The 12,397-nt window shown below is 41.3% G+C and overlaps 1 protein-coding gene across 6 annotated transcripts in view; it reads right to left on the minus strand.

The window, feature by feature from the left end:
• Positions 1–209: 209 nt before the first annotated feature.
• MATCAP2 (microtubule associated tyrosine carboxypeptidase 2) overlaps positions 210–12,397 on the minus strand; it is a 101,220-nt gene continuing 89,032 nt past the window's right edge. For 2 of the 6 annotated variants that reach the window (XM_082399524.1, XM_082399522.1), the window contains exons 7-9: positions 9,292–9,389; positions 6,383–6,906; positions 210–4,015 (exon numbers count right to left, since the gene is read on the minus strand). In XM_082399524.1, the coding sequence (XP_082255650.1) occupies positions 6,745–6,906; positions 9,292–9,389 (260 nt within the window). In that variant the 3' untranslated portion in view covers positions 210–4,015; positions 6,383–6,744. Of the gene's footprint in view, positions 4,016–4,226; positions 6,907–9,291; positions 9,390–12,397 lie in introns of those variants that run through there. The other 4 variants (XM_082399526.1, XM_082399523.1, XM_082399525.1 and 1 more) reach the window with 3 other exon arrangements.

Genomic DNA, 12,397 nt, shown 5'->3' on the forward strand with positions numbered 1-12,397 from the left:
ATAAAAAAATTATTAAGAATAAATGTAGTCAGAGAAAAAAAATTTTTTTAATTTTTAAAAATAGATTTATTAATTTTTTATAATAAAAAAGAAAAAAATTAAGAAAAAATTTTAAGAAAAAAATTAAATATTTAATTTTTTAAAATAAAAAATATGAAAAAACTTAAAATTTTTTTAATTTCTAAAAATAGAAAACAAGGAAAATATTATTAAGAAAACATTTATTAGGGAAAAAAATTTAAGTAAAAAAAAAAAAAAAAAAAAAAAAAAAAAGGACGGACCTAACCCTAGGACTAATGGTGAAAGCAAAGCTATACAGACAAAATCTCACCCAAAAGCATACACCTATACACTCACAAAAAAAGGAATAGGGGAAAAATTAACATATCCTGCTCCCTAAGTCCACCTCTTGAATTTGGGATGATTTGTTGTCTATTCAGGTATTCAACAGATGCAGGCACATCAAGTTGTTTGTGGAGCTTTAATCCGCTGCTTCTGAGGCTTCTGAGAGAGATTTCCCTTTCTCTTCTTTGTTCGTACAGCTCCCAGTGTTCAGTTTTGGATTTGGACCCGCCTCTGCATGTAGGTCTCCTGAGGGTGTCTGTTCCCTGCCCAGACAGAACGGGGTTAAAGGAGCAGCTGCTTCGGGGGCTCTGGCTCACTCAGGCCAGGGGGAGGGAGCGGTACGGAGGAGGCGGGGCGAGCCTGCGGAGGCAGAGGCTGGTGTGATGTTGCACCTGCCTGAGGCGCGCCATGCGTTCTCCTGGGGAAGTTGTCCCTGGATCACGGGAGCCTGGCAGTGGCGAGCTGCACCGGCTCCTGGGAGGGGTGGTGTGGAGAGTGACCTGTGCTCACACACAGGCTTCTTGGTGGCGGCAGCAGCAGCCTTAGCATCTCCTGCCCGTCTCCGGGGTCCGCGCTGATAACCGCGGCTCGCGCCTGTCTCTGGGGTCCGCGCTGATAGCCGCCGCTCGTGCCCGTCTCTGGAGTTCGTTTAGGCGGCGCTCTGAATCCCCTCTCCTTGCGTGCCGCGTAAGAAAGCAGCAAGAAAAAGTCTCTTGCCTCTTCGGCAGCTCCAGACCTTTACCCGGACTCCCTTCCGGCTAGCTGTGGTGCACTAGCCCCTTCAGGCTGTGTTCACGCCGCCAGCCCCAGTCCTCTGCCTGCAATCCGACTGAAGCCCGAGCCTCGGCTCCCAGCCCCCGCCCGCCCCGGCGGGTGAGCAGACAAGCTTCTCGGGCTGGTGAGTGCTGCTCGGCGCCGAGCCTCTGTGCGGGAATCTCTCCGTTTTTCCCTCTGCGCCCCTGTTGCTGTGGGATCCGTGCTGATAGCCACGGCTTGCGCCCGTCTCTGGAGTTCGTTTCCTCTCCTTGCGCGCCGCGAAACAAAGAGGCAAGAAAATGTCTCTTGCCTTTTCGGCAGCTGCAGACTTTTTCCCGTACTCCCTCCTGGCTAGCACCGAAGCCCGAGCCTCGGCTCCCAGCCCCTGCCCGCCCCGGCGGCTAAGCAGACACGTCTCTTGGGCTGGTGAGTGCTGGTCGGCACCGAGCCTCTGTGCGGGAATCTCTCCGCTTTGCCCTCCGCACCCCTGTGGCTGCGCTCTCCTCCGTGGCTCCGAAGCTTCCCCCCTCCGCCACCCGCAGTCTCTGCCCACGAAGGGGCTCCTAGTGTGTGGACACCTTTCCTCCTTCACAGCTCCCTCCCACTGGTGCAGGTCCTGTCCCTATTCTTTTGTCTCTGTTATTTCTTTTTTCTTTTGCCCTACTCAGGTACGTGGGGATTTTCTTGCCTTTTGGGAGGTCTGACGTCTTCTGCCAGTGTTCAGTGGGTGTTCTGTAGGAGCAGTTCCCTGTGTAGATGTATTTCTACTGTATCTGTGGGAAGGAAGGTGATCTCCGTGTCTTACTCTTCCGCCATCTTCCTGATCCCTCCACCTATTTTTCATTCTTTATCATAATCCTTTGGTAGTGTCATGTTTTCTTAAGTTTTGCTTTGTTGTCTTTGTATCTGAAATAGCAGTTGCTTCCTCTAGTCTTTAGTAACTGCTTCAGGAGAGAAGTAACTTCAGTCATCCCTGCTAGAGATTCTGAGGCTTCCTCAGATCAGCTATGGGTAAGCCTGCTCCACACTTCTTGCCCCCTTATGGCAGAATCCTTAAGCTTGTATGTCTTCTCTTGAGTCTGCAATGCAGAAGGTTAGGTGCTGACAATCTCCCTTGTGCTTTCCTAAGTGTGGGGCTAAAGCTCACGTTTGTGGTCTCCCTTGGGCCTACAGATTGTTTGGCTTTTTGCATGTTCACTAGTCGTCTGCCAAAGCTTGCTCTTGATGCTATCAGGAGTGCAACAGGAAGCCACAGGGTGGGGGGTGTGTGTGGGTGAGGCACATGGAGCACTGCTGGTTCCCATGGGCTGGTCACAGAGATCCACAGGTAAGGTGTCCCCAGTGCCAGGCGGGCTAGCTTCTTGATGGGCTTCTTGATGGGACTGTGAGTTAGTAGGCTCTGTGACTCTTTAATGCCCTCCAAGAGTCCTATCTGCTGTTCTCCTAGCACCTTCCCACCCCCTCATCATGCAGCTCAAGATTCAGTAGTCTGGAGGACGCAAGAGAGAAATGGGCCTCTCTGGCAGCTTCCCACATAGTTGGAGAAGCTGGGTACTCAGTCACTTGCATTTTCACCTCCAGGAGAAATCACGGGCTGAGAAGGTCTCTCTTGGCCCTGAACTGTGCCACCTTGAGGGAAGGATAATGAGGGTAAAATCAAACTGTTCCTCTTCAAAGCATCTAAACTCATTTATTGCTCCAAAAATGTGCTGAAAATTCTCCACTGGAAACCCAGACTTTCACAAAGGTGCTCTTGTCTGTGGGTGATTGTCTGTCTAAGATAGATAGTACTTTCCAGGGGTTTCCACACTGCAGCCGAGAGGGCCTGGAGCTGGTTTGCAGGCCACTGCAGGGTCCAAGCCAGGACCTAGGTCTGTATGCCTGTAAGCCAATGCATGGGCAGGAAAGATTCCTACCAGGTTGCTTGGCGATTCCTACAAAGTTGCTTGGTGTTGGATCCCTAAGCTCCCACCAGGTCATTTCTGTCTGTATATGGATACCAAATTGATGGGTGTGGAGGACACAAATGAGGGAAAGCTTTTTCAGCCATGCTGATGTCACTTCTGAAGCTGGTCGTCTTTTGTTTGTTAGGATAACTGGATAGCTGGGAAGAAATGCATGCTCAGTGGTCTCCTCTTGGTGGTCAGATTTCTGCTCTTTGCTTTGTCCTCTTTCTTTAGGTACAATTCTTTTCAGTTCTGAAGGCTAGAAGTTCAAGATCAAGGTGTTGGAAAGCTTGATTTTTCCTGAGAACCATAAGGGAAGGATCTGTTCTGGGCCTCTCTCCTTGGCTTGCAGATGGCTGCCCTCTTGCTTCCTCTTCATATGCTTTTCCCTCTGCATACTTGAAATTCCACATATTCTTAAAGCTAGCTAACAAACACTAGTATTTCTCATCCTGGCAGTTTCAAGATATTAATTCCTTTAGCCACTGGAATCAGAGTGAACACAAATGAATGAAATCATAGCCAGCTGACAAGGCTTTCACAAGTGCCATAAAGGTTTGGATTCAAAGACCAAGACACTTAAGGATAAAGTGCTGACTCCCTTGGGCATCTGCTGAAGGGCTCAAAGGATCTCCTCAGGGCCTGTGATGACCCAAGCAGCTGTATCCTTGGGTCTACTCCTTCCCCTAGGCTAAAGTTGCTCAGGTTCCAAACAAGCCTTGAAAAGAGTGGTAATAAAATACTGTAAATACTCACTACTTTGCAAGTGATCTTTGTCTCTGTGCTTCAAACACATGAACAGGCCCATTTACTATGGTTTACATTCTTTTGGTAACACTTTTTGGGTATGGTACTGGCAGTGCTGTAACCTGGGTCTGTGCCACTCTTCCTCACTGGACTGTGGAACATTTCTAGTCTTCATCAGAGGACCTCTGACACTCAGCACAGATTCTGCTCCTCAATCGGTTCTGCATAAAAGTTTATTCAATAAACAGGGTAGTAAATTAAGACAGAATTTTCCCTCTCTCCTTTTCCCTATGCCCCATGGGAGTATATGCTAAACTAATTAGGGGAAAGGTAGAGTGTGGAAAATATAATATTTCTCTATAAATAAGAATACTAGAAGACAAACATGATTGATGGTATTTTCAATAATTACCACAATAAAAAACCTGGAAATACCACAATAAAAATATAATTAGGTTTTAAAAAAAGAACAGAAATTTGCATGCATATATATCCAAAATTGTTCATCTGAGAACCTCAGTGCTATTTATTTCTATTACAGCTAGACACAAAATGCTCAAAGATTGAAAATATAAAGGAATGAAGACTATGGATTTATGTTTGCAGACTATTTTACTTTGAAACTGTCTGGTGTGAAAACCTAACAAAAAGTTTATCAGAATTTGTATTTAATACAACTATATGTTTGTTAGAATTTCAGTGGAAAAAATTGATGAAATCCTAATGATCAATAGCCTATAGCAAATGACTCTTCTAATTAAAACGAATATGATCTTCAACTATTCTCCTAAGTTCTGCGGCTATAATTTTCTATTTATAAAAACTTTATTTTAGAGAACAAAACTGACCTTAATGCTATTTCAAGAAAAAGAATAAACATTAAATCTTCAATCTCAACTTTTAAAGCTTAGAGCTCTTTAATAAGTATTTCTGCTAATCTTAAACTACTTTTGGTTCATTGCTAACTTTTGAAATATCTTAATGTGATTTAAGGTCGTTTTTTTTTTTTTTTTTTTTTGTCTGGATAGTGCTCATGTTTTTTGTCTTTATACCAAAGCAGTAAGGCAAGAAAGCTTTTCCTTTTCTGGATCATATAACATCTATCCATTTTAAAATTCAGGGACTATAACCACTACAAACAATCCTACCAATAGGAAATTAAGGCTGCTGTGATTTTCCTTTATATTTAAACATTAGCAGTGTTATTGCCTACAAATGCTGAATTTATAATCATTTGACCTTAAGTCACAGGACATAAATATTGCCATTTGTCTGTACTTCAATTCCAGCTAATAAGACATTGTTTTCACAATTACCTTTGATAAGTCTGAAGATGAAGTCAGAAAACACTACACAGAGCTGAAACTGGATGACTCTGCTACAAGGAAATAATGCTTGAGAGGACAAGAGTGGTCTTCTGGTGTCTGGTTAGTGTTGGTGCACTGTGCCCCCAGCCCCAGTGCAGGTCACACTCCAGCCAGCATGACACAGGTATGGGCACCTTCAGTACTCTAAAGGGCCTTGCCTGCTACTGCCAAAGGTGAAATGCATGGCTTTGCAAGAACTGCCAGGTGCCAGTTAGAGTATATCATGTTTGTTGGAGGTTTGTTGAAGTATATCATTCTTTGAGGCGAGCCCTTCCAGATATATGAAAGAGAAAAATCCCATAACCTTGTCTGCAAAAGAGTTTCTAAAATGTGAATGTGAACCAGGCTTTGCAGTATACATCTACCAGTGTTAGCACCATATTTAAGTCTGAATTGAGGTAAAGATAAACTCTCAGATAGATAGACTTTGAGTAGAAATCACAGTAGCAATTTTGAATGGGGTGTTTACAGCAGTATTCTTTCTGATTAAAATAAGTTTGAAAAACTACTTGATCCCAAGTATACCTATTATACCTATCCAAGTATATAGTGAAATTGATAAATTACAAAGCTAGATATAAGCTTTTAGCAGGAGAAATGTAGTAAAACAGAACTCACATTCTTGAAATTCAAAGTATGTCATTATTGGCTTGATGAAGTCAAAGATTTTGATAAAATACTGAGCCAATATCATCACAAAGCCAGTTTATCAAATGACAATGCCCAGAAATTCTGTTTCTCAGAGTATATAGTCAAGCTTACTGTAGATGCTACCCAGTCAGCATCCAGCTCCTACCTGATTTATCCCCTGCTCATTGCTCCATTTAATAAAAAAGGTAAGTAGCTTCTCTCTTCCCCAACTATTTTGATTTATGTAGAAAAACCTCTGACTTGGGAAGGAAAGACCCTAAAACTTGGTTAAAATTTTGAAGGTGTCCAGTATGTTTCAGCAGATGAAAACCGAGTTTAGTTAAGGGATAACTGGACAAAACATGGTAATCTTCTACTTTAGTTCCTATAAGCTGATAAGGTGAAACAATAATGTGTAAAATAAAGAACTATGAGAACTTTACAAATTGCTTTTCCCCTCCCTTTAAACATTACTTAACATATAAGAAAATAAGAAATCTTAAATTTCTTATTTTCTAGCTTTTGGGAGTATAACACAGACTAATTTTTCAAAGGAGAATAATTACCATTATTTATTAAATAAAATATTACCTTGGAGTTTGAACAACACAGGAATTCCATCTCTAGTAAGAGCTGGTCTTGGTGCTCAGGCAGAAGTTTATCACTCAATTTGATCAAGATTCCTCAAAAACACCCATCAGCAGTATTTTCATCTGACTCTGTTGAGATTCAGATGAAAACAGGAGTAACTTTCCCCTGTAGCCTATAGAAACATTTTAGGGAAACAGTTTAAAGTTTGCTCTTAACCTAAATATTCAGCTGAATACTGCAGATCATTCTTCAGAAAACTCATGTAAACAGTCATTCTTCATTTATAAATCTGCTGGTGCTAACTGCACCTAATTGGTAATATACATGGAGGTATAGCTTAGCTATGTTTGCAAGAATGCTAATTAATATATAAGATCTTTCAGTTCCCTGTCAGTCAGTTCATTCACTTCCATGATCTTCTCTAAGTGTTCCATATATCGGCCATGGTCCTGCAGAAAGTGAGGGACCCTCATGTTTTCAGTAACTGCCAATCCTTTTAAGCGATCCACATCTTCATAAGAGACCTGAAAAAAGGAAGATGGGTTACTTTTTAAATGTGACTACCAGTTAGATTTTGAAGAGCAATTTCTTCCTTTGGTCTTAAGTGAAACTTTATGTAGACTGTTTTTGAAATTACTCTCTAATACCTGGAAAATAACAAAATTTACTGTGTTAAATAAGAATGTATTTATCTGCCCCTTCATACCATGACCATATTTTTAAAAATCAAAAGTCAGTATTTGATTTAACAATCTATCTTGGATCTACAGTTTGTCTAGAAATTAAACAACTAAACTTAATGTATGTGTGTGAAAGACTAAACCTAAACAAATCTCCTGCCTAAATCTAAATATAAGAATTGGGACTTCTCTGGTGGTCCAGTGGGTAAGACTCTGTGCTCCCAATGCAGGAGGCCCAGGTTTGATCCCTGGTTGGGGAACTAGATCCTGCATGCTGCAACTAAGAAGCCCACATGCCACAATGAAGATCCGTGTGCTGCAACTAAGACCCAGTGCAGCCAAAGTAAATAAATATTTAAATAAGTAAATAAATAAGAAAATAAGTAGAATGTAAATACTGTATTATTAAGTTAGGAAAATCAGCACAATTATACATTAAATTCCTTTTTCTATTTGAGAAATAATGTTTTGTGTTAAAAATATCAAAATAAAAGCAAGAGAATTTAAGTATTTTTAAAAATTTCACATCTCTTTCATTCACTTAAGAAGCCAGTCTTTCATAAATATTATATTAAGTTTAGGGGTGAAACTTTAAGTTCTATAAATTATCTTTCAACTTTTAAATTCCAAAACATAGCTGGCTTTAAGTACTATTATCTTCTGATCAACACTCCTCCTGGTTCAGTAGGAAGGCTTTAAATAAATCATGTTCATATTAAAGTTTTATTTATATTTCAGTTAAAATTGAGTACTTATATCACTAAGTGTAATAGGTTATAAGAAATAGGTTTGGTGTTGATATTGGCATGGTTTTGTAATTTATCTTAAACCACTCTGAGTTTATTATAAGGAGAGAATGAGTAAATATACTGATGTTGGGAAATAAGGTTCTCATTTTAAGAAAAAGAGATATACACATATGGAATGGGAAGGGAGATGTAAAAAGACCTTGTGATGTCTGATTTGAATTAGACTGCCCTTATGATTTAAAACAAATATATGATATGCTCATTGAAAAGGTCCAGAAGCATCAGCACTCCAGTAGTGATGTGCACACCTCGTGCTCAAGTCTTGTTTTCTAAATACCATTTCCCACTAAAAAGAATCAAAACTTCCTTGGAGAAACATCTAATCTCAGATTTGGGTAGGAAAAGTGTAAGGTGAGCCCAGAATATTTTACTTTGCTTGAAAACATGTAGACATTTTGCTTGAAAACATGTAGATATGTTTTAAAAAACACAGGAGCAGCCATTGGAAGAGCTGAATAAAAAAGTGGAGGGAAATGTAACAGAATTCAAAGATCTCTATTTTGCAACCACCAGTGTAGTAAGTGATTTGGGCAAAATGGGCAAAAATCATCAATTGATGTTAAAATCATTTCTGGAAAGGCTGTTAGACAATGGTACATTTGAAGGTATCATCCCACAAATTACTTATTAATGGAGGAAAGGTACCTTTATAATGGAGAGATCTGGCAGTAACTAACCCAGGTGATTATACACAGTATCACCAATAATGGGACAAAATATCTCTCTAATGTGAGGCACTGAAAAATGCATGACTCACTTTAGTATTCTTGGCAAAAATGTTTAACCTAAAGCTAATTACAAGGAAACAATCTGATAGTCCAGATTCTAGGAATTCTCAAGGAAATTTTCTTGGATTCTTAAAAATGTCATAAAAAAAGATGGGTGAGGGGGACTGTTATAAATTAAGAGATTAAAGATGATAAGTTTGAATGCAAGGCATAAATCTTGACTGGATCCTGGGTCATGAAAAAGAGCTACAAAGGACATTTTGGAGATGATCTGGGGAATATAAAATACTTTTTTAAGATATTATATGGAATCAATGGTAAATTTCTTTAGAAAACATATGGTCATGTCAGAATATCCTTATTCTTGGGAGACACATACTGAACTATGAAGGGGAGTAGAGTTATACCTGCAGCTTACTTTAAAATACTTCAGGAAAATATGCATATAAAAACTAATAATATATTCCCAAATTTCCTATTCCCTTCTTTCTCTCTTACTGTCCACAGAGAAATATTGTAATTTGGTTCTGTGACAGAACCTCATTTCTTCCCTCCTGTTATCACATAAAGGAAAATTACTCCAACAATAAAATAAAAACAGTTTCAACTTGAGTCTTATTTAATCATGAAATGAGCTGGAGGAAATGTTGACCTGGTACGTTTGCGGACTCTGTGCCATTGGTTTCACTCACCTTCCCCAGGGCCGTCAGTAGATGAAAGTCAATGGTCTCTCTATATCGGAGGATTTGCAGGATACCATCCAAGTATACCTGGTCTTTACTGAAACACCCTGGAGGAACCAGAACAGTGCTTACTTTCTGACGTTTAAAAAAATTATTAAGTAACTAAATACCAGCCCATTCACTTTACTGTAGGAGTCAGTCCTGTACTTAAAAAATAAATAGGGCAAATTAGAAATTTAACTATAATCATAACATAAAATGTAAGGTCTTGAGAAGTACCACGATAACTACAGCCTAGTAGCTTCCCTTTAAGAATTCCTTCTCCCTGGCTCCCCACTCCCCATAATTAAAATAGCATTTTTCCCTAAAGAAACACTAGAGCAGAAACTAACACAACATTGTAAAGCAATTATATTCCAATAAAGATGTTAAAAAAAAATACATGACTCTTAAAATTATCCCATCCTCACCTCTACCATTTGATCATAAACTTAACTTCCATGATTAACTGAAGGCATTTGGGTGGGGAGGGCTGGGAGAGGATAGTTTTAGAGTAGTTAAGTTTCAAAAGGGGCCAATGTGGAGACATGGGATTTCAGAAATTCCTGGGTTTTTTATAAGAAATAATACCCTTTACCCCATTAAAGTTAACTGTAGGTGATTTTGATACTATTCCTCCCTATAAAAACAAGAATTAGAACTGGATTTTAAAGCATATGAAAAAATATGAAATAGACATGAAGATTAGGAATAGCTCATGAGATCTGTGCTTAGATAAAAAATGGTATTCTGCTTACAAAGAAAACCTTTCTCCCATCATGACATAACTTGTGTAAATTTTTAAAAATTTTGCTCTAGAATTAAATGGACTAGAATTCTACCAAATGGAGAGTCATATAATAAGAAATTATTGTTGAAGAGTTCCCAAGATGGTGGACTAAGAGGACCCTGAATTCACCTCCTCTCACGGGCATACCAAATCTTACAACTATTTACAGAGCAACTACGAGTGAGAAAGACTGGAACCTACCAGAAAAGATTTCTATAACTAAAGATATAAAGAAGGAACCACAAGTAGATGAGTAGGAGGGGAGAAACTGCAGTATAGTCAAGACCCATATCCTGAGGTGAGAGACCTACAGATGAGAAGATAATTATAAGTATAGAGGTTCTCCAGAAGGAGCAAGAGGTAAGAGACCCACATCAAGCTCCCCAGCCCAGGGGTCCTGTGCTGGGAAGACGAGACCCCAGAATGTTTGGTTTTGAAGGTCAGAGGAACTTACTTTCAGGAGACCCAGAGACCTGTGGAAAAGAAAGACCCCACTCTTAAAGGGGGGGGGGGTGCACACAAAATTTCACATGCTCTGGGACACAGGGAAGCAGCAGTAATTTGAACAGAGCCTGGGTCAGACCTACTGGTGATCTTGAAGAGTCTTCCAGAGAGGCAGGAGGAAATGGAGCTCACTCTGGGGACACAGGCACTGGTGGCAACCATTTTTGGGAGTTAATTCTACCACACTGAAACTGGCACTGCAAAGCACAATTTTGGAATCCTCCCTCTAGCTTATTAGGCGTGGGACCCAGCCCCAGCCCTGCCCCCACTCACCAGCCTATAGGCACAAGTACTGGATCACCTCAGATCAAGCAATTAGCTGGGTGGAAATATAACCCCACCTACCAGCAGACAGACACCAGCCCCAGAAAAACCACAGCGTGCTATGCCAGGACCTGGCCCAGCCACCAGCAGTTGGCACCAGTCCCAGGACTTGCTGGTCCTCAGCCCCAACCATCAGGGGGACAATAAAAGCTCTGAGACAACTTGGGCCCCTTAGACAGTACCCCAGGATCAGGCCACACTTACCAGTGGGCCAACACAACCTTTGGGACACCCCAGGCCCCACAGCCAGCTGTGTCAGGAACCAGCCAACCCACCAATGGTCCAAAACTAGTTCTGAGAATGTGGGCCCTGAAGCCAGAGGCCCCAGGACACGGCTCAGCTAGCCAATGGGCCGGCACTATCCCCATGACCCAGCTTTATCCACCAGTGGGCCTGACAGAGCCCCAGGATCTCCTGTATCCTGACGCTGCTCAACAGTGGGCAGACACCAGCCCCAGGATTCACCCAAGCCCTAGCTCTGTCTACCAGCAGGCCAACACAAGCTTTGGGACACCTCAGACCCCATACCCAACTGTGTCAGGATCCCTCCACCTCCTGCTCAGCAATCTGACAACAGCTCTGAAATTCCTGGGCCCTGTTGTCAGACTCTGGGACCCAGCTCTGCCTGCCACTAGTCCAACACTAACCCCGGAACCTGGCTTCACCCACCAGTGGTAGGGCAACAGCCTTGGAGTCTTATGGACCCTGATTGTGTCCACCAGTGAGCCAGCACTAGGCTTGGGGACTCTGGGGTTTTGTAATCTGCTACCTTGTGACCAGGTCCCACTAACCAGCAGCCAGCAGCATCTGCACAAGGCAGGTGCCTGGCAACCAACTGGGCTAGGGGCCAACCAAGCCTACCAGACCACCCACATAGCAAACCAAAACAGAAGGACCAATGCAGCCCTCTTAGGGGGAAACTGTAGAGCATATAGCACGGGTGACGAGAGGGGAGTGCGTGGTGGGATGCATAAGACATCTCCTACAGGAGACTACTACTTCAAGGTACAGAAACATAACTAACCTACCACATACATCCAAATAGAAATAGCAACTTAGATAAAATGAGGCCACAAAGAAACATGTTCCAGATGAGGAAACAAGATAAAACCCCAGAACAACAACTAGGTGAAGTGGAGATAGGCAATCTACCTGAGAAAGAGTTCAGAGTAATGACTGTATAGATGATGAAAGAACTTGGGAAAAGAATGGACGCACAGAGCAAGAAGTCAGAAGTTTTTAACAAAGAGTTAAAAAATATAAAGAACAACCAAAGAGAGATGTAGAATATGATAAATGAAATGAAAAATACTCTAGAAGGTATCAACATTAGACTAAATGATACAGAGGAACAGATCAGTGATCTGTAGAGTACTGGAAAGCACTGCTACGGAAAAGAAAAAAGAATGAAAAGAAATTAGGACAGTTTAAGAGCCCTGTAGGACAGTATCAAGCACA

This window comes from Balaenoptera borealis (assembly GCF_965194805.1).
Source record: "Balaenoptera borealis genome assembly, chromosome: 7".
NCBI classification, from domain to species: domain Eukaryota; kingdom Metazoa; phylum Chordata; class Mammalia; order Artiodactyla; family Balaenopteridae; genus Balaenoptera; species Balaenoptera borealis.